Consider the following 26,419-nt stretch of genomic DNA (forward strand, 5'->3'; position numbering starts at 1 on the left):
CTAATATAACTAGAAACCCCAGCTTGCTATTGTTCCTTAGTACAGACTAAACCATCTCTTTAACTGTTCCTGTTAAAGAAACTATACTTTAAGGTTACTTAGAAGACATAGACCTATACTTTTGTGTTATTTTATATATATATATGCATTCTTACCTTTTTGACATATCAGGATTGTTTTTTACTACATCCCATGTACTTCTTTCCATGCACAAAACATTCTGTTTATTAGGGGATTGCCTATTATGTGTATAATCTTCATAACCGCAAAAGTATTTCACCTGGAAATATAATGAGGATCAGATTGTGCATAGGAGAATCAATGTTAATTTAAGAAGAGCAGTCGAGAACACCGAACAAAAATTTGTTTTCATTATGCAATTTTGTGTTCGGTTTAAAGAAATGCGACTTTTAAACAGATTTTGGAAGTCGCGCTTCTTCCAGATTCTCAATTTTTTTTGCAAGCAGCTAATTCTAGGCTCTCAAACTTTATTAGGGGTTATTCAACCGAAGAGAAGTAGAAGAGTCGATATACTTACCAGATATGAACCACAAACATGGGTGGCCGAGAACCTTGAACATTGTCCTTAGAAGCTCACATTAAAGCTCACTTATTTCTTTTGGTTTAAAACCGTACCACCCGAGACCGAGTAGCTCGGTCACTCTATAGGGGGGGGGGGAGAGTCCATAAAGATTCCTGCCGTCTTGATTGGAGTAAGGTGAATGTGATTGTAACTGTAATGGCGTCCAAAGGAAGAGTGTGGTTACGGCTGAAACTTAAGTTGTCTCTGCGCGATGTTGGACCTTTCAACCAGGAGGGCACGTTTAGTTAGAACTAGGGCTTGCATAAAACCGAGTTTAACCGAAGTTTACTCTTAAAACCGGTTTTAAAACCGATTTTTTCAGACTTAGGGAAAATAATTAAAAGCTTATAACACAGGTATTTATTTTATCTTGGGTAGATTGTAAAAATCGCAATCAAATCTTTTAAACAAAATCTATCACCTCTTATAGTAAAAAAAATTAAAAAATTAAAATGTTCCAAAAAAAGTAACCAGCTTGAGATTATACAAAATTACAAATTGTATTCAAATCCTTTGAATAAAAACTATCTTCTTGTATAGTAAACAAAAAGTAATAATCCCTATAATAATAATAATAATAATAATAAATAAAAATAATGTGAAAAAAAAAACAGCTTGGGGAAATTACTATTTATTTCTCAGCTTTTTTCTGAAAATGATCCCTTAAAAAACACAGTATATTAAGCATTTTTCCTGATAGACTTGACCTTATTTTTGTGTTAAAGAGACCATTGATCGAAAACACTCTCTCAGATTGGACACTTGTTGGTTTAATGGTCAGGAGTGCTCTATAAACTTTCTCCAGCTTTTCACTTCTACTGCTAGTTGCCTCCAAAATTTTAAATTCTATGCTGATTTCCAATTCACTCGGATATTTTGAAGGCTCTTCAGTTAATCTCTTTATTACACTATCATACTCTCGCATGAGTGTATCTCCAACATCGGAACTAGACGAGTCTTTGTTTTCTTCTAAAAGAACAGTTCGTTTATTTTCAGTTTCTTCATTCAACGCTAAGACTCCTTCGGAATGTTTTGCAAATAATCTCTGATAAATCTCTTCAGCATGCTTTTTCAAAACTTCCTTACCTGGAAAATCAAAAGTTCTTGAATCTGAATCTTCTTTAGATAGCTCAGCAAAGCCACAGTTTGGCAATTTCGTCTTGCATTGTAACGCTGAAAAAGGCTTTGGTGAAACTAAAGTAAATGGGTTTTTCTGCTGTATCAAGCTTAGCAAGCAGAAATTCTATTGAAGATTCTGCTTTAAGTAAGTCTGTATCTTCTGAGGTTATAGCCTTCAGAACCATTTCAACTGGTCGCAAAGTTTCACGTAGCAATTCAAGTGTTTTCCAGTCATCGTCAGACACAGCTTCAGTTGACAATACTGCACATAGAGCATTCGGAATGCAATTATTCAATTTCAAAAATCTCTCAATCATATAGAATGTGCTATCCCATCTAGTCTTGCAATCTAATATAAGTTTATATTCTTTCCCATTAAATTTGCTTTAACAAAATTTTGTAATATGTCATTTTTGGTAGGCGATTTTCGAAAAAGCTTGCAAATTTTTCTGACTTTGTTAATAGTTTGTGCAATATTGGCCATCGGATTGAAGAAATAAATGAGCTCATCGGTAAAGTCGGTTTGATAAAGCATGCCTTGCTGTCTTTCTTCAACTTCTTCATCATCACTACTTTCTTCATTATTTTCATTTTCTTCATTGTCTTTGGGAGACTCAGAGACTGTGGCACCATAAATGATTGCTTTTTCATAAAGTACATCTATAACTGACAGATGTATACAATGGGCTATACATTGTTGATGATTAGGCGTAATTTGCTTTCCAAACTTAATCATCATTGCTGCTCCATCGGTGGTGCAGGCAACAATATCCTCATCCAAGTTCAAACCAAATTTCTTCAAGTGTCCATTCACAATTTCCTCAGTTCTTCTGCTGTCAAGTAAACCATTAATCTCAATAAGACCTAACGACCAATGATTGTCTTTTGAATGCACATTTATATTCATATACCTTTTATTTTGTATAGACGTATATTCGTCTAGAGTCAATGAATACCGTTACCTTAAAATAAAATAAAATAAAAAACAAAGCAGTTGAACGATCCAGACAAACGAACAAACAAAAGAAAATGTGCGTAACAAAAAACCATATTCGAGGGCTAACTAAAAAAATATTTGAATCCGGTTTTAGAAGCTCGGTTTCGGTTTTAACAACTCAATATGAAAACCGGATTTAACCGGTTTATAAAACCGGTTTGCAAGCCCTAGTTAGAACAGTCTTGTCCTTTAGGAAATTTTCCTTTTGCTGCTTATAAAGAATGTGGTCTTGAAGTGATTTGGTTGGTTTCCAGACTCTGTAGGATTTTTGCTTAAGTTTGACAGGCTTGTTTCGCCTGTGAGTTGAACAACGTATTTGTTAAACAATGCAATGTGCCTGAAGTCTGGATAGCAGTAATTCCAGAATAACATAGGAATTGAGTGATAGCACATTCAAATTAGCGACAAATGAAAAAGACCTAGAAGTAATTGTACAGTCCGACATGAAGTTCTCTGAGTAGTGCGGACAGGCTGCTGAATTCATGGGATTCTGTTAATGATATACACGGGTTTTTCCAGCATGGACGAGGAGGTGATTATACCATTGTATAACGCAGTTGTTAGGACGCATCTTGAGTACTGCCTACAGGTGTGGAAGCTTCACTTTAGGAACGCTGTGGATCTTTTGGACGGGTGCAGAGAAGAGCAACGAGATTAGTCACGGACACAAAAGGGTACTCCCACCAGGAATCAGCATCCTTCAGTTCAGCATCTACGACGAGACTGATTGAAGCATATAGGACTTGAAACGGATTGAGTAAGCTGATAGCATTCGTATTCTTTCTTGGACACACACACATAAGGGGACGCAAATTTACTTTGGAAAAGAATGTTTGTAAAATAGATGTGCGAAAAGGTTAACTTTCAGCCAAAGAGTAATTGATTTTTGGAAAAAAACTTTCATTTCGTGTTGTGGTATTTATGCTTACTTTTTTGCATCATTTTGCTATTGCTGTCTTCGGAAATAGCTTTGCTTGTCTCTTTGTCTAATTTGGAGTAGAGGTTATTCCAGTATTAAGAATAATATTAATAAATAATAGTAGAAAAACTCATTTGCTCATGTGTAACATGTTCATAAATTGCATGTGTTCTCTGGTCGATTTGCCTGTTTTGCTGAACGAAATGCCGGGGGAAAGACTTAATGTCCACGCCTGAAACCGACTAATTCAGTCACGTAGTGAAAAACGCCCATAAAAAGTTCCTCGCCTCATTTAAAGGATTTGAACCCTGGCCTTTTTCACCCGGTGTGAGGAGGACGGTGGTTATAACCACTGTGCTACACGTGCGGAAATTACAGTTGTATAAGGTAAGTGACGATAACTGTGACAAGTAAAATCAGGAAAATGGTTCTCGCTGTGCTGATTCTTCGGGTTTTCTCGCTGGTTCGGAATCGGGTTGATCAGATTTGACTTCGAACACTATCGATGGGTAACTGGCCTTTTATTCGTAATAATGGGAGGTGAGGAGATGATTGTATTTGCTTTAAAGTTGTGATGTACGCCGTCTAGTATGCCTTCCCAAGTCTGTAGTATATCCAGAGAGACCATTCATAGTGTCGTCCGTATTAATAGACTCTGTTTGTAAAACGAAACATGAAATTTGCTTTAGAAAATTCTGTCATACTGCAAGCTCATTCAGTAAAGAAGAGCAGCGCAAGTCACTTGTGAACATAGACATGAGGGATATATAGTTCACTCGACTTCCCAAGGAAATAATCGCTCAGTTCATTTCAGGTATAAGTAACTATTTTCTTATTTCATTACTAGCGACCTTCCCTGCGAAAATTCTTGGCAACATCAGCTGTATGTGCACCATCATTCACTGTGTTGCAAAAATATCTACGAAACGTAACCGAGCAGTGCTATCCATTGATATCCAACTCAGAAATCAGAAAATTTAAACATAAAAAATGAGGAATTTTTTTATGTAATTATGTAATTTTTCAATTAATAATGTTTAACTCCTCCTTTAACAATCACTTCATGAATTCTCGTTGGTAAGGATTCATCTAGGCCGTCTAAATAGTTTATATCAATGACCGTCTAAAACAGTTGAGCCTGTAATTCATTCGCCGACCGGGATAGCCGTGTGGGTAAAGTGCCTGCTTGGCAACCCAAAAGTCGCGGGTTCGAATCCCGCCTCGGGCTTGGATCAGAGTAAATGCAAAATTGGGAGGTGCATTATGGCCACAAAAGCCGATGCGCCAACAACTAACAAAAAAAAAAAAAAATCATTCAGATTTCATGTATGCTATTTTGTGTTTTCACTTCCTATCAGAATAGTCCCATAAGTTCTTCATACGATTTAAAATTTAAAGTATCTCAAGATGATATTGGAGCGGTATAGCATTAAGGGCAAGTTGCTGCAATGGATGAAGTGGTGGTTGAGTGGGAGACGGCAGAGAGTGGTAATAAATGGACACTGCTCTGCGTGGACTAATGTTATTAGTGGAGTCCCCCAGGGTTCAGTGCTGGGCCCATTGTTGTTTTGTGTATTTATCAGTGATATCGATGAAGGCTTAATATCCAAGTTTGCAGATAATACAAAGATTGACAAGGTTGTTAATGACAGTAAAGACAGTATGCTACTGCAACAGGATCTAGAAAAGTTAGTCAGATGGGCTGAGAAGTGGCAACTGAAGTTTAACATTGACAAATTGTTGTTGTTGTTGTTGTTATTTGGTTTTTAGGAGCATTAGCAACTAAGGCCATAATGCTCCGGGATATGCGGTGGTCATTCCCTGACCTTTCCGCATCTTCCGTATTTGGTGGTGACGGGCTCGAACCCCGGTCTAATCAAGAAGCGTGTGCTACGCTCTACTGCTCCTTCCCACCTGGCTACGGAGGCGCCCATTGACAAATGCAAAGTACTGCATATGGGTAGCTGTAACCCACGAGAAACGTACCAAATGTGTGGTACTACACTCAGGGAGGTAAAGAATGAAAAAGACCTGAGGGTAATTGTGCAGTCAGATATGAAGTAGTGCAGTAGTAGTGCAGACGGGCTGCCAAAGCAAGCCATGGAGTTTTGTCAATGATATATAGAAATTTTGCTAGTAGAGACAAGGAGGTGATTATCCCTTTGTATAAGGCAATGGTCAGGCCACACCTTGAGTAATGCGTACAGGTCTATAGGCCTCATTTTAGGAAGAATGTAGAGTTGCTAGAACGAATACAGAGAAGGGCAACAAGATTGGTGAAAGGAACAAAGAGGGCGCTTACGAAGAAAGGCTTAAGTTCTGCAAGTTGCAGCATCTGGAGACTGCGCATTTGCAAGGTGATGAAGTTGGTAGCTTAAATAAATTTAAGGCTGACCTAGACAAACATTTGGAGTGACCGAATGATCGAAATGGGAAGGTTTTGTTTTTTTTTTTTTGGCTGATGCTGTATAAGCTTGCTTTCTTGCATCATATGCCTCAACTAATGCACACCACTTTTAAACCTGTTTTGTATCACTATACAGTAACAGGCACATGCCCTCGTGGGTAGCTCAGTTATAATCACCGTCCTCCCCACACTGGGTGGAAAAGAACTGAGTTCGAATCACGTCAATAACGAGAGGAATTTCTATGGGTCTGTTTGCTGAGTCAGTCGGTCGCAAGCGAGAGTAGCATGGTGTTTTCTCCTGGAATCTCGGGATTTTCGTCCAGCAAACCGACCATAGGATAGACACAATTTACAGACATATATATACGACGCAATATGGTCTCCGCTGCTGATGCGCCTAAAACCCTACACCACAACGACAAGAACAGGCACATTTCGGTCATAGTAGCCCTTGTGTCAATAAACCTCCACTCCAACAAAATTCTTGTTGGAGTGGAACTTAAACTAAATTCTTGTGTTACACATTCTTCATAATCCTTATTAATTAAATAAAATATATGATAAGAATAAAGAAGACAAAAACATTCATTCGAAACTTCCATAGTTTTTGACACTCGTGTTTAACCTAACAATACAAAAAAATTCTTATTTTTTTTCCTTTAAACTTACACTAGGTATAACTTGTTGGTACATGAAAGAGGACAGAATCGCGTTGTTTTCTCCTCGAGTAGGTACAAAATAACAAGAGTCGTTCTGCGGGAAACCTGCCAAATTTACTGTAGGACGGCAATCATGGGGAAACCTAAATATTAAAAAAATAAAATCAGTGACAATAAAGTAGTAAGAAATAACACATTTTTGTACTGTTTTTTAATAAGCTCCACATGACGTGAAAAAATATTACGCCTATTCTTTTATTACCAGTTCTTCGTAAATCTTCTTAGGTGAACTACGTCATTTTCAAAAATGTTTCTTTCCCCCCCCATTTTTCCAGACTTTCTTCCACGGACTTCTTGTACCTCTTTTGCTTTATTTATTGGCTGCGGTACATTCAGTAAAGATTTATTGATATTTATCATCACATATTCTTGTTACTACATGTCTTAAAATAACAACACTGGAGCTGACAATCACTTTCAAAATGGCAGCGCTCTTGAACAGAAACTGTCATTTGATCATTACTGTCTAAAAGAATCAAAATTACATTTATCTTCGCGTTTTTGGCTCAAGCAGTTCATCAAATGTTGAGTGCAATACAGTGGACGCAGATTATTGTGATTACTTCAGATTCAGCTAAAGTAATAATAACTAATGGAACAAGAGTGCAGCTGTTCGGCAGTGTTTATGGATTGAGAGCGGGAATGTGTACATAAAAAGGTGAAAGTGGACAGAAAGAAAACATGAAAATCAAGCAGTATAAAATAGTTTAATTTTATTGTCCGCTATTTCTTCGAGAAAGTCATCAATAAAAATTAAACTGTCTCCAACAACCATAAGAACTGAAAGAAGCAAAATTGGTAACTAGCTCCACACAACATGTCGGAATTCAAGAACAAATCGGGACATTATGTGATTATTTTCACTGCACATGCGTAAACCGCGATAACAAAAAAAGAGAGAGAGAGAGAGAGAGAGAGAGAGAGAGAGAGAGAGAGAGAGATAACATAAACTGGAGCGCTGATTACAGTAAATGACATTTTTCTATGGATTAATACACGTCTGACTTCGTAAAAGTGATAACATTATCAGTGATAAGCAACATGCACTGTACTTGTTTTTCAATAATTATTTTTTCTAGCAACAGTAAGGCAACTTACTCGACCATTTTGGGCACCATGCCGTATCTTAAAACCGTCCCTGTAGATTTTACCCAACTAGATGTTAAGGGAAAGAGAGTAATTTATTATTTCAGGAATAGTGCGTTGTTGTTGTTATTATTATTATTATTAGCCATATGGTGCAAGGAAGCCTGAGGCTTATGCTGCACTAGCCAAAAAGAAAAGAAAAAAAAAACAATTCCCGAGTTTCCCTGAGAGAGAGAGAGAGAGAGAGAGAGAGAGAGAGAGAGAGAGAGAGAGAGAGAGAGAGAAGTAGAAAGGAATCACCAAAAAAGAGAAGAATGATGATATCCAGCTCAGGACCCTGGGTTTGCCAAGCCCATACTCACCAGTTGTGAGACCATATGTAAAACTTTTCGTTACGCTAAGGCGAAATGAGTGTCATTTTTTTCCCCTCTTCATTTACTGGAAAGTTCTCGTTATTTTTTTCTTGCTATATCATTCCTTCCACTTCTTAAGTCTAGCGTGGATGGTAAAATATTACTTTTAAAGATATTATGACTGTTGTCAAGTCCTGAAATCCATCAGAGCTGAAAATGAAAGATAATAGTAACATAAATTATCAGAATTTAATGTTATATATTAAACAGCTAATGAAAATTTTCTCATTAGAAAAAATGCAGATGATTCTGAAAGAGTAGGCTTTGACACCAACAGTCTTGAATATCCTTGTTGACAGCTTTCTTGCTGTCAACACTCATAATTGAGTTTCAAACTTACAGTTGTGAGAAGAGGTGGACTGGCCATAAGACTTACCAGGGAAACCCCTGTGGGCCGGAGTTAAACACTAGTAAGAGGCCGCTACAAGTTTTCCCCGTTAAGAACTTTTGACTTGGTCCCCGTCTGGTTGTGAGCACTGTCCAGCTGTCATGGATAATCATACCCCTTCCCCTGAATTATGGTTTACATCCTCCTTTTTTGGATCTTCAGAATTTCAGTTATGCATGAGATAATTTGCATATATCAGAGACGAGATTCTTAATTAAGTAAAGGATCGGGATTATATTTAAATGCAGGTGGTGTTAAAATAATATGAAATAATAGGATTCTCCTCCTTGGTGATTTTATTCTTCGTTTCTAAAGTGAGTGTAAGCACAAGCCTGTCGCAGTCACCGAAAGGAACAAAGCTTCCCAAAGACAGCAAGATAGAGAAATATAACCCAAAGAAGCATTTATATCGTATTATGAAAATTTTAATGTACATTATAATGTAGGAGAACGGTCCCTATATTGGACCAGATTGTATAAATATTAATGTAACTATAAAAATTACAAGAATAAAATCTTCCAACAATAAAACGAAAGTAGGGTACTACATATCTTTTTTTCTCGAGAAATTAAATTTGTCTACTTAGAAAAAATAAATAAATATATCGGTTCAATTTGGGAAATGGATCCCTAAAATTGGACTCCACCCTTAGCCTAAATTGGGCTTCTTGTTTCAAAACAACCTGATCTGCATAAACATTAATGCCGATTTAATTGATATTTTATAAATATATTATCAAAAATTTTAATAAGCTATTCCAGTAATGAGTACGGAATTCTCATGGAACATTTTATGCACTGAATCCTGCCAACTGCTTCTTTTTTTTTTTTATGTTCACAAACTTCCCAGTACAATATGATGTCACCGTCTTTATTCTGATATCTTTATTGTTTCTGTATGTACATTATAAGGCTACTTTTAATAATTGAAATAATTATAGTTGAAATAACGAAAGAAATAATTCTTTCTGGTCAACGTGAATTGGGAGAAATTGTTATTAATGTCTTTTTGTTTTAGATTTTTTAGGAACAGGCCTAGCTTTTTGATAGATGAATTCTTTATGAATATGTGCTGGCTGCAGGACTCGGTGATAAAGTTGGTGCAAAAAAATTGGGAATCATTTTTTTAATAAGACAAATTTGTAGTTTTACCTTTAGGATTATTATTAGCTGAGCAATCCTGTGACAATTGTGGCACAGCATTGGGCCTATTAATATTTGTTAGCTAAACTATTATCCTTAAAGACATTTCTGTCGAGTGGAGAAACCCCGGTCTTAGCAAATCCACTGGTTGTATTTCCTGCAGTGGCTGCTTTTCCACTGAATGATGAATATGGAACACCATACTCATCATTCAATTGAATCCCCTTAAATATCAAAATGGATGGTATAAATACTAACTGCACTGAAACAACATATACACACACATGCAGTATTTGTACACCTTTTCGCACTTGTTATTGAACCAATTTGATGTTCATCCCTTCTAGCAAAATATCCCATTTTTTTTTCTACTGTGGATAACCCTTTATCTGTGTTCTAAAACACAGTACATTTATAAAAAAAATTCTGAATTCCTTTCTCTTTAGAAAATCCTGATTTTCTGCTGACAATGTAGCCTCAGCTTGGCACAGAAATAGTTATATATGACAAACCACAAAAGCTTAAACCACTTTTTAACAGCTCTACTATTATTTAATCTATCTCGTTGGTATCTGCAATTTGAAAGGCCAAGTTCTATAGATCAGCGCCCTCGCGCAGTTTTTATAATCACCGTCCTCCCCACACGGGGTAGAAAAGGCTCGGGTTCGAATCCGGTCAATGACGCGAGGAATTTCTGTGGGATTTTTCACACTGTGGCTGAGTTAGTCGGTTTCAGGCGAGGACAGTAAGGTTTTTTCGTCCAATAAAACGGGCATCTCGACTAGAGAACACGCAGGTTACGGACATAATACACATGGGTGGACGAAGTTGTTCTCGGGTAACCCTAATATGACTTTTCTTTTCTTTCTTCTGTAGATCGACTGTTGTAAGTACTCACAGATGTACTAAGAGTAAAATGTGCTTTACTAATTCGTTTTCTGTTCTGGTGATAAGTTTTCTTCCTCAGTAATATTACGAAAGAAAACTATGCCATTACAAAAAGAGATACATCTTTAAAAATGGCGTAACGATCTCCAGAAAATAAGTAGCCTCAAAGTGTATTTTGAATAAGAAATAATTTACTCCTAACTCATAAATTCAAATCTATTCATTTTGTAAACTGCAATCAAAGAATTATCCATCAGAATTAAACAGTTACGAAAGATGTAATAAACTTACTTTGTCTCGTAATTAATAACAGCATTTGCGCATTCCGTTACTAGGATGGCCTGACTACCATTTCCATCATCCTGATTTCTTCCTGGAATCCCATAGAACAAAGGATATCGTTTATCTCCGGGGAACCCGTTCTCGTCAAAAACTCCATATCTGTAATGGGCCCATTCGTGAACCAAAACTTTATCTGTAACGACATATTGCATATACATACAAGTAAATTCTTAAATTAAACAGTGAAAACCATTAGTTTTTAATTGTAAAAGCAATTTTACAATATTTACTTTCTTTGTTTGCATTGTTTCACCATCAGTTCTAATACCAATCTTTAGTAATAACTGTGTGTGTGTAGGATGCGCAACTTCGAAGTAGTGGTTATCAATTGAACAAATTGACATAAATAACTCTGTTTCACAATAACATAAAATAAAACTTTAGTTCTTAAAAGCAGTGGGGTAAATGTTCTCCCTCGTTTTGTTATGTAGCTGTCTAATCTATGCTAAAAATTTTCCATGATCGACTTAATAAGTTTTCATTCAATTGCTGTTATTTCTTGTGGAATCCTCTCTTAATTCAACGATATTCGAAGGACAATCGCGAAAGACACTTTCCTTCAGATTGCCAACAACACGGCACAATAACCCACACTTCTTGTGCCACGGTAGTCTATACAACACGTGTATCCTAATATAGAAGAACTCTTTATTGCATGCCAGATGCATACCAGAATATATGATGTTTCGAGATTTGAGTAATGGTTCTCATCTCAAACTGTTCTTCCCCTCTCCCTTATAGATATAAACGTTAACTTTAAGCTAGTAAAGAAGACATTCTGTTTCACTGTCCCTTTGAGTTTTTCACATCTAGAATTTTCTTCTAGTTATTCATTTCTGATTTTATTCCATTTTCATTTAGTTTACAAATTTCTTCAAAGTGTTAACCTTTGCGCACAATATCTTATCTCAATTTTCTTATTCTTTGTGCTGTTTGTTTAATTTTATTAGGTCTTTTTGTTCCTTATATTAGCGCGTGATTGCCGCAATTTTCAGATCTATGGACAAATCGTTGCCTACAAATTGAATAGGTATTTTGTATCTACTGTACATTCACACATGAAGAATTCTTTAGGGAAGAGGATGCCAGAAGTTTATCAAACTCTAACCAGGAGCTAAATGACTCTGTGATAACTGAAAGGAAAGTGGAGGGGAAATTGTTGAAGATGGACATAAAAAAGGCACCTAGAGTATATGTAATCTAGCTAATTATATTAATGGAGGCAGCAAAGGAGGTAAGAAAACCCTTAGCTATAATTATGAGAGCATCCTTGGATTCAGGGAAGGCCCTATGGACTGGAGCCGTGCGAATGGATCGCCAATTCATAAAGGGGGATTAAAAGGCAACATGAGTAATTACAGGGCTATTAATTTAATGTCTGTTCCAGGGAATAATTGGATTCAGGGAAGGTCCCTATGGACTGGAGCCGTGCGAATGGATCGCCAATTCATAAAGGGAGATTAAAAGGCAACATGAGTAATTACAGGGCTATTAATTTAATGTCTGTTCCAGGGAATAATTAATGGAATCACTGGTTAAAAAAGTAATGCAGGACCATCTGGAGAAGCATGCAATTATACTGCAATCACAGCATGGATTTGTTAAGGGGCGGTCTTGTCAAACCAATCTGATAGGTTACTACGATGCAGTTACAAAGGAAAAGGAACGTGATCTGCCATCTTGCACCAATCCGTGATCCATTTGTTCATATTGAGAGCATCATTTGATGGAACAGTGGTCGATAATCTTTACCGTTATAGCGCTGACCAATCACCATTATGATTTTGTTGACTGTAATGAAATGCTAAAAAATTAAATTCAGATATATGTTTTTTTTTAAAAGAATACTGCAAAATATATAAAAATAGTATACTGGAAGTTATTCTTAAAGTCAGTTTCGCTCATAGTCAGCATTGTGGAGAACATTTAATTGTTCGCACTTTCAGTAAACGGAAGAGGAATGCTAAGATAGTGAAGGTCCATATTGAGGAAGATTATTACATAAATATTAGAGCCGTTTGTTTCGAAAACAAAAGTGCAGTGTAATCAGAAAATATAATCATACAAGTTCATTTTGTTCAGATATTAAAAGATGGCCGACCACTGCAGTATTGTATTATTTGATGCTAGTATTAGTGTTGTTATATGAGAAATAACTATTTACGTATAAAGAGAAAATTAATATTATTCTCACTTAGATTAATTTTAAAAATATATTCTGATAAGCTTAATTGTGATTTTCCTGTTGGCAGACACATAAGTTGTTTAAAAAATTAACCGAATTTTTAAAGATGTGTCAAATACATTTTAAAAGGAAGTATGCAATACGATATTTAATTGGCAGAGACCACGTTCCATCCTCCCAACCGTGGTTTACATTAGACACATTCTAATATGCATAATTCTTAGGTACATTACATCGGGAAAACGCTGTTATGATGTCAGCAATAGACCAAGCCAGATTGAATCACAAGTATAAAGGTAAATACAGTGGAGATCTGGACTCAAAAAAGGATACATTCCCAGAAGGTAAAATCTTAACGCAGAAAATGTGCCAGCGTCATCGAGATACGTGTAGGCGCAAACGAACTCCTAAATTTATCTGCAGTTCTTGTTTAGTTTTCTTAAGAAATTTAAATATTACCTAGATTAATATATGTTATGCTATCCAAAATATAAGAATTACCATTATTTTCAAATTTTGTAGGATCCTCTTCCAAAAGAAAATCATCTGGTAAATAAATAAATAATCCCTGAGCTCCACAGCGATCATGTTGAAGTGTAAATGGACTTCTTCCAAAAGCAGTAATACCCTGTCCAACGTGGATAGCGGCTCTCTTGAAAAGTTCGAACTCATGGGGATATACAGAATCGGCCCCCCAATCATTCTCAGGACCCCATGATTCCGGTATCAGAAATGTCACTTCTTCAAAGGTAAGTCTTTTATCTGTAAGGTCAAAGAGAACATTTGACGCAGACCTAAAAAGATCCTGGAAAAAAAAAAAAAAAAAACAACAACAATAATAATGTATATAATTTAATTTAATGTCTTGTTAAAGATAGAATCTCTATTAATAAGTTCTAGCATGTGTTTGTTAGCACACAGCACAAGATAATCATACTGATGATCTTGCGCTGTGAACTGAGAGACCAATTTATTAGGTACACCTAACCTTTTCACGAAATGGAGCGTTCCTTTAGTAATACCATCATGTTCGCAGTATAGAGAAATTGAGCAGATACGTACGGATTCTCTGTGTGTGCAGTGAGAAAATGAAAAAGACGCAACATTTAAGTGACTTTGAAGGTGGCATGGTGTTCGGTGCCAGACACATCAGTCTGAGTATCTCAGAAATTGCAGTCTTGTTGAGGCGCAATATGGCCTGAGCAGCCATTGCGCCAAAAACAACAACAACAACAGCAGTCCTGTTGCGTTTCATATATGACTGTGTCTCTGGTGTATCGAGATCAGCATTAGTAGAGGCATACGATCTTATGCAACATAAGCCAAAAAAAAAAAAAAAAAAAAAAAAACCTCCCATCTCACCACACCATTCGTTCCAAATGCCTGTCTAGCTCAGCCTTAAATTTATTTTGACTATCAACTTCCACAACAAAAGATGGAAGTCTGTTCCACCAATCAACTACCCGCTGGCTAAAGGCAAATTTCCGCACCCCTCTTCTACAACAGTCTTTCCTCAATTTGAATCCATGCCCCCTCAAGTTCTTGATCTGAGCAAGAGGAAGAATCCCATCAGCATTCAGCTTGCTCGTCCAATTCAAGGCCTTATACACCTCAATCAGATCACCTCGCAGTTGCCTACCCTCCAGGCGCGTCAATTTGCAGAATCCCTTTGTTCCCCTAACCAAGCTTGTTACCCTTCTTCGTACTCGTTCTAGATCGTTCTAGAACTCTACATCCTTCCTAAAATGAGCCCTCCAGACCTGTACACAGTACTCTAGGTGTCGCCTGACCGTTGCCTTGTATAACGGGATAATCACCTCCCTGTCCCTTCTAGCAAAATTCCTATATATCATTGAAGAGACTCAATGACCTGCCCTGGCAGCCCGTCTGCACTGCTCAGCGAACTTCATATATGATTTCACAATTACCCTCAGGTCTTTTTCACGTTCCACCTCCCTAAGTGTAGTACCACACAGTTGGTAGTTTTTCTTGGGTTATTGATACCTATATGCAGTATTTTGCATTTGTCAATGTTAAATTTCAGTTGCCACTTCTCAGCACATTTGCCCAACTTATCTAGATCCAGTTGGAGTAGCATACTGTCGTTAACAACCCTGCAAACCGTAGTATCGTCTGCAGACTTGGACATTACACCTGATATACCCTTATCAGTATCATTGATAAATATACAAAACAACAATGGGCCCAACACCGAACCCTGAGGAACTCCACTAATAACATTTGACCATGAAGAGCAGTGTCCATTGATTACCACTCTGTCGTCTCCTACTCAACCGTCCCTTTATCCATTGTAACAACTTACCATTAATGCCACACCTCTCCAATTTGTACAGCAGTCCTCTATTTGCAACAGTATCAAAAGCTTTCATGAAATCCAAGTATATGATATCAAAATTATTTTGGGCATTCAATTCCTTTGTGACCACATCATAGTGTCTAATCAAATTGGTCAGACAAGATCTCCATTTAACAAACCCATGCTGTGTCTTAACTATTACTGCAGTCTTGTCTAGATGATCCTGCAATGCTTCTTTACCCAGTGATTTCATTATTTTCCCCGGAACAAAAGTTAAACTAACAGATCTATAGTTACTTGTGTCACCTTTTGAACCCCCTTTGTGAATTGGTGATACATTTGCACTCCTCCAGTCCATAGAGACCTCCCTTGAGTCCAAAGGAAGCTCTCATAATAATAATGGCTAAGGGTTTGCTTACTTCCTTTGCTGCCTCGTTTAATATAACTGGATAGATCCCGTCCACCCCAGGTGCCTTCCTTTATGTTTAACTTGAACAATTTCTCCTCCACTTTGCTCTCGGTTATTAAAAAATCACTTAGCTCCCTGTTAGCGTTTGATAAACTTCTGGCACTCCCCTCATTGAATAACTCATGTGTGAATGTAGATGCAAAATACTCATTGTTTATCAGCTACCTGAGCATGATGATCAATAGTCAACCCATCTATGTTAAGTGTTCCAATCTGATTCATCCCTTTCCTTCTAGAGTTTACATAAGTAAAGAACTCTTTGCAGTTTTCTTTGCGTCTTTTGTTAAACATTTCTCGTAATCTGTCTTCGCCTGCCTAACCTCCTTTGTGAGTTGATTACAGATTACTTTTATCTGTCATAGGCTTCTGTGTCACCTGATACTTTATATGCATCCCGTACATTTTTCTTCTCTGCCACGAGCCTCTAATTCATCTGCTATCCATTTAGGCCTAAATCTTGAACAGTATTTCTTAGTTGGAATGAAAAGCCTAGTAGCCTCCAATATTAAGTCCCTGAAGGCTTCCCATTTAGAATTAAACGTTACTAACATCATCAGTTGATCCCACTGTACAGAATTTAAAAACTGTCTGAGAACCCTGTAGTAACCTTTACGAAAGCAAAAGCCCTTCCTTTAGTCTTGATGGTAATTACATCTTTAAGTAATTCCCACATCAGTACATTGTGGTCATTCTCACCCAGTGGTTCTTTTATCTGCAAATTCTTAATGCATGAATAATCACTGCTGATAATCAGATCAAGAGTATTACTCCCTCTGGTTGCCTCTCAAACATGTTGCTGTAGAAAATAATCATCCAATGAATCCACAAAAGTCTTGCTATATTGGTCCAATAACCAGATAACATCCAGCCAGCGGCGATTTTGTGGTCGAAAACAGTTCGTTGGTGCGAGGGGACAACGAAGGTTGACAGCACTTGTGTATCGCAACAGATATGTTGCAGTCAGTCAAAGAACAACCCAGCAAAACAGTGGTAACCAAAAAGGCATTTCAGAAAAGGCACGTATTGTCGTATCTTGTCACGGACAGGTTATCGCAGTCGGCTTTCGATCCAGGTTCCGCCCCAATAAGCAAAAAGCTATAGAAGGTACGATTATTGTGGGCTCAGGAACACTAACTAACACAGGACTGTGGTGGATTAATAAAACTTCTGTCTAGTCTGATGAATCCCAGATGTAGTTTTCACGCTGATGGGAAGGAATCTGGATTCATCCTGCCAGGTGCCAACAATGCAGGCCAATTGCTGGCGGTGTAATGGGGTGAGTGTTTTCTTGATGCTCATATGGGCCTCCTGATACCAGTGTAACAAATTTGAATGCTGCAGGTTATCTGGAAATCGCTTCTGATCAGGCACTTCCCTTCATGACGGCAGCGTATCCATTGCGAATATATTCTTCCAACAGGATAGTATGCCATATCACAGAAATAGAATTATAGAGTTCGTTCCGGGAACATGAGAGTGAATAGCGCCTATTGCATGTCCTCCCCAGGCACCAGATATTAGTTCAGTTGAGCATCTGTGGGGTGAGGTGGAATGAACTCTTCGTAGTAATCTACAGCTATCCAATTTGTAACAACTGTGGGAAGCGGATGAGTCAAGGTAGACCAGCATCCCTATGACATGCTTTCGATACCTCGTTGAGTCCATGCCATGACGAACCTGTCCCTTCTAAAGGCTAAAAGGAACTTGTTCACTATTACGTAGGTGTACTTAATAAAGTAACTACTTAATGTAAGTAAAATTTGCATTTTTAACAATCACAATCCTCTAGGCCACATTTTTTCTGGAATTGCGATTATTGGTATATGCTGTAACGAGCAAAGCCCTTAAAATAGGTGGTGTCTGAAAACAGGTTGTCGAATTTGGGAGATTAAACTATATGCTCAATTAAATGACAGCTTTTCTGAGAATTTAAGACTACGAGGATAAAGGTATGCAAAGTATATACTGAAACATTTCAATAAATTTAACTTTTCAATGTATTTCTTTTAACTATTTATAACTTAATTTCCAATGGTTGGAAGTTAAGTTATTGCATGCAGATGGACGGTTGAGAAACGAAATGAAATATTTTCAGAAAGATTTGTCAAAGGTATTCAGATTTCATTCAATAAAAGTCCGCAATTATTATTATCTTTCTATACATTAAAATAATTTTCCTCCTGATAATATTTATTCAGCAAATGGGAGAAGAGAGATGCGAGTTATTTGCGTTTGTTTTACTGTGGTAAAACAAACTTCTGTTTAAGCGTGGTCACGCACTATGTTTATCTAATATGACTGTGCGGTACCATTCTTGATTTCCACATGTAATGTATTTATTTAAATAAATTAAATGCAAGGCATAATATTTTAAATCTATATAATATCGGTGTAGATACACCATAGACAATTCTTAAAGAAAAACTACGATCATAGTGTGAAAGGCGCCCACCGATGAAAAGCCAACAAGCTTTGAAACGGTGCTGTCTGGATTGTGGTGCCCACCGAGAATAAGTGACAACAGTCTTCTGTGTTAGTTAAGGTTACTTATTCGAGGTAGTGCAATACATGTAACTCGAACTGAAGGATGAGCACAATATGAGATACAGATGAAATGATGCCTTTCATACTGCGATCATAGTTTTTCTTTAAGAGTTGTCTATGGTGTATCTACACCGATATTACAATAGATATAGTGACGTATTTATGTATTCATAGTTTAGGAAGAGACACAAACAGAGTCGAAAGCTTCTGTAAGTATTTTATTTTATCAAAAGAATCGAGCGCAGCGAGCAGTGGGCGAAGCCCCCTAGTTATTATTATTATTATGTTTTTCATTCATATCGCTTAGGCTATCTGTATACTGTAGCTGCATCACTGGATATTACGTTTGTTGGCATGCTTTGGCTGGAAGAATGAATGGATAATGTGGCGGATGCGCAGAAACCGAATTTTCTAACTTCGCGCATAAGAGTGATTGTTCATTTTTTCCTTTGTACTGAATGACGAATTATTACTATTTGCTAACGCACCTGAAATGTAACGCACTGTGTACATTAACTAAATTGTTACTACTATCATTTATTTATTGCATTTTTAGGAAAAAAGTTTAATTTGATACAATTAAAAATTAATTTTATAAATCTTCAGATTTTAAATCTTCGCTGCACTTAACTAATCTACTTATTCAATATAAAAATTTTGAAATATATGCTCATACACAAATATTTCGGCTTCTTATATATATAAATATTATTAAAAATAAAAATATCTGTATCTTATATATTCAATGCATATTGAAATGTTAATAATAAGTTTAAATTTCAGATAATGTGTGATTGATTAGATTGCTCATTTTCCCAAGAAAGGACTCTTTCAGACATTTCTGTTCTCCCATCACGTTTTGGCACGTATGCAATCCTGTCAGCATAAGAAAGGCACCTGGTACGGATGGGATCTGTCCAGTTATATTAAAAGAGGCGTCAAAGGAAGTAATCAAACCCTTAATCATAATTATAAGAGCATCGTTGGACTCAAGGAAGTCCCCACGGACTGGAGATGTGCAAATGTATCCCCAGTTCACAGAGGGGGGATCGATGGTTGACATGAGTAATTAAATACCAGTTAGTTTAACTTCTGTTCCAGGGAAAATAATGGAGTCACTGGTTAAAGAAGCATTGCAGGATCGTCTAGACAAGACAGCAGTAATAATTCAGACACAGAATGGGTTTGTTAAGGGAAAGCCTTGTCTGACAAATTCGATTGGATACTATGATGTGGTTACAAAGGAACTGGATGCAAAAAGTAATTTTGATATCATATACTTGGATTCAGAAAAGCTTTTGACACTGTTGCGCATGGAAGATTACTGTACAAATTGGAGCAGTATTGTATTAAGGGTTAGTTGCTACAATGGATAAAACGGTGGTTGAGTGAGAGAAGACAATGCATCATTGTCTTCCAGACTGCCAGAGAATGGTAATCAATGGATGCTGCTCTTCGTGGACTAATGTTATTAGTGGAGTCCCCGCGGTTCGGTGTTGGGCCCACTGTTGTTCTGTATATTTATCAATGATATTGATGAAGGTATATCAGGCTTAATGTCGAAATTTTCATATAATACAAAGGTTGGCAGGGTTGTTAACGACAGTACGCTGCTGCTGCAACAGGATCTAAAAAAGTTGAGCAGATGGGCTGAGAGGTGGTAACTGAAGTTTAACATTGACAAATGCAAAGTACTGCATACGGGTAGAAGTAATCCCAGAGAAATATATCAGCTGTGTGAAACTACACTTAGTGTGATAGAAAATGAAAAAGATCTGGGAGTAATTATGCAGTCAGATATGAAGTTTTCTGAGCAATGCAGACAGACTGCCAGAGCAGGTCATGGGATATTTTCAATGATATACAGGAATTTTGCTAGTAGGAAAAAGGAGGTAATTATCCCTTTGTATAGCCATAAGGCAATGGTCAGGCCACGCCTTGACTACTGCGTACAGATCTGGAGGCCTCATTTTAGGAAGGATGTTGAGTTGCTTGAGCGTGTACATAGAAGGGCAACAAGATTGGTGAGGGGAACAAAGGAGTCCTTTTACCACGAAAGGCTTAAGTTCTGCAAGTTGTAGTGGCTGGAGATTAGGCACCTGCGAGATATGGCCTTGAATGGGTTGAGCACGCTGAATTCTGATGGGATTCTTCCGCTTGCTCAGATTGCGAACCTGAGGGGACAAATTCAAATCGAGGAAAGACAGTTGTAGAATAGATGTGCAGAAATTTGCCTTTTAGCCAGCGGGTGGTTAATTGCTGGAACAAAATTCAACTGTCGTTGTGGAAGTTGATAGCTTAAATGAATTCAAGGAGAAACTGGACAAACTTTTAAGGGAATGGATGTGTGAAATTTTTTTTTTTTTTTTTTTGCTTATTTTGGAGTGAATCTCGATGGCCTTGGTAGACAATGGGCTACATATAAAATTTTTTGAACCTGTGTTGAAGCATTGAGATTGTGGAAAAATGGCAAAAATAAGGCTATGCCATTTGTGATTCCTGTGATTTGGCAGGAGCCTACAAACCACTGGGATGACTGTTACTTCTGCTTAGTGAATTAGAGGGATACAATGTAAAGAGTAAGAAGGGGAATTGTATATCCTAGTATTCCATCTGCCATTAAACCAGTCCCCCATGGAAATAACCTGCCCGTTCCATACTCTCCACTTATATTGGAGAATGTAGCAGCAGAGAGTGCTGAAAGTGAAGTTTCTGAAGATGAAACTGAAGTCTGCACTCCTGGAGACAATGAGTCTAGCCCTTAACTGTTTTCAAAGCATGAACTCAATGATCTGGTAAGGTATTTAAATTTACCAAAGGAATCTGCAGAACCCTATGGTTCTACAAATAAATCAAAAAATCTTTTAGCATATATGATGTTTTTCTCATGGTACAGACAAAGGAGAACTAGTCTCCTACTTTTCTGAGGACGATTCCATGGTTTTCTGCAGTAATATAAATGACTTAATGAAATATTTAGGAATTAGTTACAATCCTACGCAGTGGAGACTTTTTATTGACTGGCCAAAGAGGAGTCTCAAAAGTGTGCTGCTTTTGGAAATAAATATGGACCAATTCCAGTAGCTTACTCTGTGCATTTGAAAGGAACGTATGAGAACTTGAAGTTGTTGACAAATATTAAGTATGAAGAACATGGTTGGTTGGTTGGTCTACGCTGACTTTAAAGTCATAGACATGTTACTTGGACAGCAATCTGGCTATACAAAAATGCCTTGCTTTTTGTGCGAGTGGGACAGTCAGGCAAAAAATAAGCACTGGGATGTCAAGGTCTGGCCAAATAGGGGCAGTTTGTTGCCCGGATCAAAGAACTTAGTTCAGAAACCAAGGATAGACCCCCAAAAGTATCCTCCTTTCACCCTTGCACATCAAACTGGGTTTGATGAAACAGTTTGTGAAAGCTTTACCTCAGGAAGGTCCCTGCTTGAACTGCTTGTTTACTAAATTCCTATCGATCACTCAAGAGAAGCTAAAACAAGGTATTTTTGTTGGATCTCAAATTTGCAAACTGATGAGAGAGATGGGGGAACTGATGGGGGGGAAACTATGAATAAAGGAGAAAAACAGGCGTGGCTTAGTCTCAGGTCTGTTGTTGTTGAAAACGTCTTAGGGAATAACAAAGATCCAGACTACAAGAATATAGTTGAAAATTCGTTGGCAAACTTCAAGAAGTTGGGCTGCAACGTGAATATTAAGGTACAATTTTTATCCTCCCACATCGACTACTTCCCAGAAAATCTAGAGAGTGTTAGAGAAGAACAGGACGAGTGGTTTTACCAGGACATTAAAGACGTGGAGATGAGGTAATAGGGGATTGTGGAATGTCAACATGATGGCTGACTATTGCTGGATGCTGAAGATGGACTATAAGGTAGAGAGACTTTTTTTTCTCCCAAATTCTTTGCAAAAACCCTTGAAATGATTTTGCACTGATACATCACCAATTAAATATATATCCAGCATGTCACTTTGGTCTTTATTTATTTATCTGCCTTCTTAATCGCTCTGTGCTCCTTTATTGTAATTAGTGATTCAAAGTCTGTCTATGAGGACATTCCGCAAGGGGGAGGTGTGGGAGCTATCGTTCTTCTTCTCAGAATCAGCCATTATTGCTGATTTTGATATTTACGGTGATTCTTCAAAATCTGCTTTCATGTCTTTACAAAAGAGGAAAAAAGAAGACACTATTCGAAAGTCTTCCGAAAATTCAGTGTATTCAGACCTTTGGCTGCCATAAGGACTTAAGTAACCTGCATTGATGCTAAACTCATATTTCATCTCAAAATCAATAACCTGAAGGTTAAATCTTAAAAAAAAAAAAAAAAAAAAAAGTGCCAAAATGTGTTTGACCACAAGATACTGAAAAAGGAATTTGCAGGAATTTTCTATTCTATGCAGACTATTCTCGAATTGTTGCATAGTTTTAGCATATAGTTTTCTTTAGTATTGGAATAGATAAAAACAGGGGCAAAGAACAACCGAAGTGAGGAATGGGGGGGGGGGGGGTATGCGACAACATTCACTGTTCCTAATGTGGTCACCCTTCTAGATATTGAACAAGCCAACCGCAGCCAGCTGATGATGCTGAAATTCGAATTTTAGCATCAACCAACTATCTCATGAAAAAATAATCTTTCTGGCATGGTTAGTTCTGATTCTATCTATTAAACTGTAAATAGTTTCAGAAAAATGTAGAAAATGGATGGATAGACACTGATGAATTTTAATGTAATAGGTCGGTGTAACATAAAATTTTTACAACGTAGGAGTATAGTACAAGTTAACATTTAATGTTTAAATGTCATCTAGCGCAGTATTTTTTGGACCTTTTTTCAGATACGAAAAAAAGGTCCAAAAAATATACCAATGATCACTTTTATATTTAAGATGGAGGCCACAGACCAAAAAATCATTAACTATACATATTAATATATATATATATTAATAACTATTTTTTTTAAATACAGTGATTTATACTCGCATTTAACATATGCAGTATGCATTACAATCTTTGTTACAGAATTGCTATTAAAGGAATTGTTGCTTATCACAAAAAATAAAATAAAATTTTAAAATAAATAAAACGTTTTCTCTGTTTTATGTATCAGGTACGCGGACCACAGATTGGGGAATACTGATCTAGTGCACCGAGTTAATCGTACTTGAAATGGTGGAATAGGAATGTAACAGTTAAAAAAAAAAAAAAGAGAAAAAAAATCGAAGAAGTTAATGGGCATCAAGGTATGGAATTGCTTCACTGACATAGCTAATTAAAATTTTCATAATTTCCTTAACTTTATTTAAATGCTTTTTGAATAGAATCAGATATTAGTGACAAATATAGTGATAACCTCTTAACTTGATTTTTAAAGGCACATACCGTTCATATTATTATTATTAGCCATATGGTGCAAGGAAGCCTGAGGCTTATGCTGCACCAGCCAAAAAAAATTCCCAAGTTACCCTGAGAGAGAGAAATAAAAAGGAATCACCAAGAAAGAGAAGAATGGTGATATCCAGCTCAGAACCCTGGGTTTCTCAAGCCCATACTCACCAGATGTGAGCCCCTGGGGTTAATTCCTTAAGAGAGTAAAGTAATGTTTCCTCAAATTGAATTTTAAGAGTTGAAAGATAATTTTTATTACAGAAAAAAATTATTTGTTTGTGTTCTGCGTAAAATATATCAATGGAACAGCAGTCCTGTGGAAGCTCTGTTTATTTCAATAGTGTAATACCGGAAAACTCGTGTGAAAATGGCGAATGCTCCGAATAATCCGTGGCTCCTACAGCTTAAAATCGGGAAAAAATAAAAAGCATGCTTGACTAGCCCGATTTATCTAGTGACTCCATATTAGACAGTGTGGTAACCAACTTAGTCACATATTGAGGTATGTGACTGTGCTTGACCGATGAAAACATCTGCCGATTTTGTAAGGACCATGAACTCCTTCGACAGAAAACTTAGGACATTTTTCTGGGAATAGAAAATTCATATCCAGCTACCAGGTGTTATGGCTTTAACTTCTTGATTTTGTTTTGCTCGGGATGATTTTTTAAAATCTTCGATTTTTCCAATAATACTTCATTAAAGAACGATAAGACAAAAATTGATAATAAAAGTGTTTAGTTGTGTTAATAACTGCATCACTACACTGCAAACATCTAAAAGGATAAAATTCTTAAGTCTCACCTCGGTTTTGAGAAGTAACTCCTTCCTCCGTGTTTCTTCAATAGTAGGTGAAAAAGCCACCACTACTCCTTTATAACCATAATCTCCTATGGTTATCAGATCTCCTTTAACACGCACAAGGAATAAAATAACTGAAAAATATTTAAGTTCCATATTTTTCAGAGAAGAGAGTTCGCCAAGAGTAAAATTTCTTGTATGGTAAATGACGTTATCTAGTAAGGTGTTAACGCATATGCTTGTTGCTGATATGCTTATCACGTTGCTAGGCAAAATCTTGCTGATATCCCTTGACAATATGACTTTATGATAACTGCTTGATTTTCGTTGTTTTTGGAGTTTACTTCGCGTGTTCATTGCCTCCTTCAAAAATTTAAACTTTTGAAGGAGGCAATGAATGCTGCGCACATCGAAGTGTTCTTACAGATTGACCTGACATTCCACCGGTTAACACCAAGCTCGATGTAAATAATCCTAGTGAACTGAACGGTACGATGCGAACCAATCTCCACGTGACCTTATAGTCACCTCTTTAAACCTGCGAAGCGTTTGTATTTCAAACGAGGGGAAGTTAGTATCTCAGGTTCATACCATTGGCCGCTTATAGTAGATCACACACGCCTGGCCTAGCAGAACTCTGGACTTGTTGCTTCGTTTTCAATTCAGATAATAGTTTTTTTAATTGTTTGTGTCCAGTAATATTTACTGTAAAAACGAACTAATTTGGACTGCTTTTATTTTTATGCGTGCGTTATTTATGCAGAACGCAGTTTTTCTTAAAAGAATTCCCAACTTTTTTTCAGGATGTTTTCACAATTATTTTGTGAAACAGGTGAAATCGTTGAAAAGGAAAAATTAAATGCAATTGAAGACTTTGAGACGTTGTTCTTGTTAGGCAATGCGCCTGTACATTCTAATGTAGAAATTTTATCAAACGAGAATGGCAGTATCAAATTCTTTTCCTTATCTCCTGGTAGTACACCCCTCATACATCATACGGATCAGGGAGCCATATATATAAACGATTATACCGAAAGAAAAAACAATTGAAGCTAAAAATTTCAAGTTCAATCGATGACTTTTCAATCGAAGATACAACTGGGTTGTCTGAATAATTTCGAAAATGTTAGTTTGATCCTAAAAGCTACCATAAATAAGTGAAATAACTGATTTAATGCACTGCTCGACAAAATTAACAGAACAAAATGTTTTTCATGAATATTTTATTGTGAACAGTGTCGCGGAAGGCGAATATTTGATATAATGGCATGCAAATTCCGACTATCCAATAGAAATCAGTCTACCACCTTACAGAGCTCCACATTATGCAAATTATTCATGCCTATAAAAACACCGATTGCGACCACATCACTTAATTCCTTTTTTTTTTTTTTTTTGCTTATTAAGTTGGACAGTCATATCTCCAGTACTCAGGATGCCAAGTCATCGTCGTTTAGATTCCATGATAGGAACTTATGACTTGGAGCCCCGACTGACCCCACAAACGGGATCAGACTCGTTTTAGCCTACAAACAAATTGTAGACGTTATTTCATCTGGAGACAACGAGGACATTTCTCCAATATCAGAGAAAGGGACGCACGGTGGAGGCGTTGTTCTCGTGTGGGGAACAATAATGATCAATGGCTGCACCCCTCTCCATGTTTTTGATAGGGGCACCGTAACTGTGCATAGG

General features: G+C 37.0%; 1 protein-coding gene across 1 annotated transcript in view; it reads right to left on the reverse strand.

The window, feature by feature from the left end:
* LOC150081513 (calcium-activated chloride channel regulator 4A-like) overlaps positions 1 to 24,880 on the reverse strand; it is an 88,683-nt gene extending 63,803 nt beyond the window's left edge. Inside the window, exons 1-5 of the mRNA XM_090380228.1 lie at positions 24,728 to 24,880; positions 13,649 to 13,994; positions 10,954 to 11,137; positions 6,695 to 6,827; positions 156 to 280 (exon numbers count right to left, since the gene is read on the reverse strand). Coding sequence (XP_090236354.1) covers positions 156 to 280; positions 6,695 to 6,827; positions 10,954 to 11,137; positions 13,649 to 13,994; positions 24,728 to 24,880 — 941 coding nt within the window. The remainder of the gene's footprint in view (positions 1 to 155; positions 281 to 6,694; positions 6,828 to 10,953; positions 11,138 to 13,648; positions 13,995 to 24,727) is intronic.
* Between the last annotated feature and the right edge of the window lie 1,539 nt (positions 24,881 to 26,419).

This window comes from Mastigoproctus giganteus, chromosome 8 (assembly GCF_048544385.1).
Source record: "Mastigoproctus giganteus isolate SK-2022 chromosome 8, ASM4854438v1, whole genome shotgun sequence".
NCBI lineage: Eukaryota > Metazoa > Arthropoda > Arachnida > Uropygi > Thelyphonidae > Mastigoproctus > Mastigoproctus giganteus.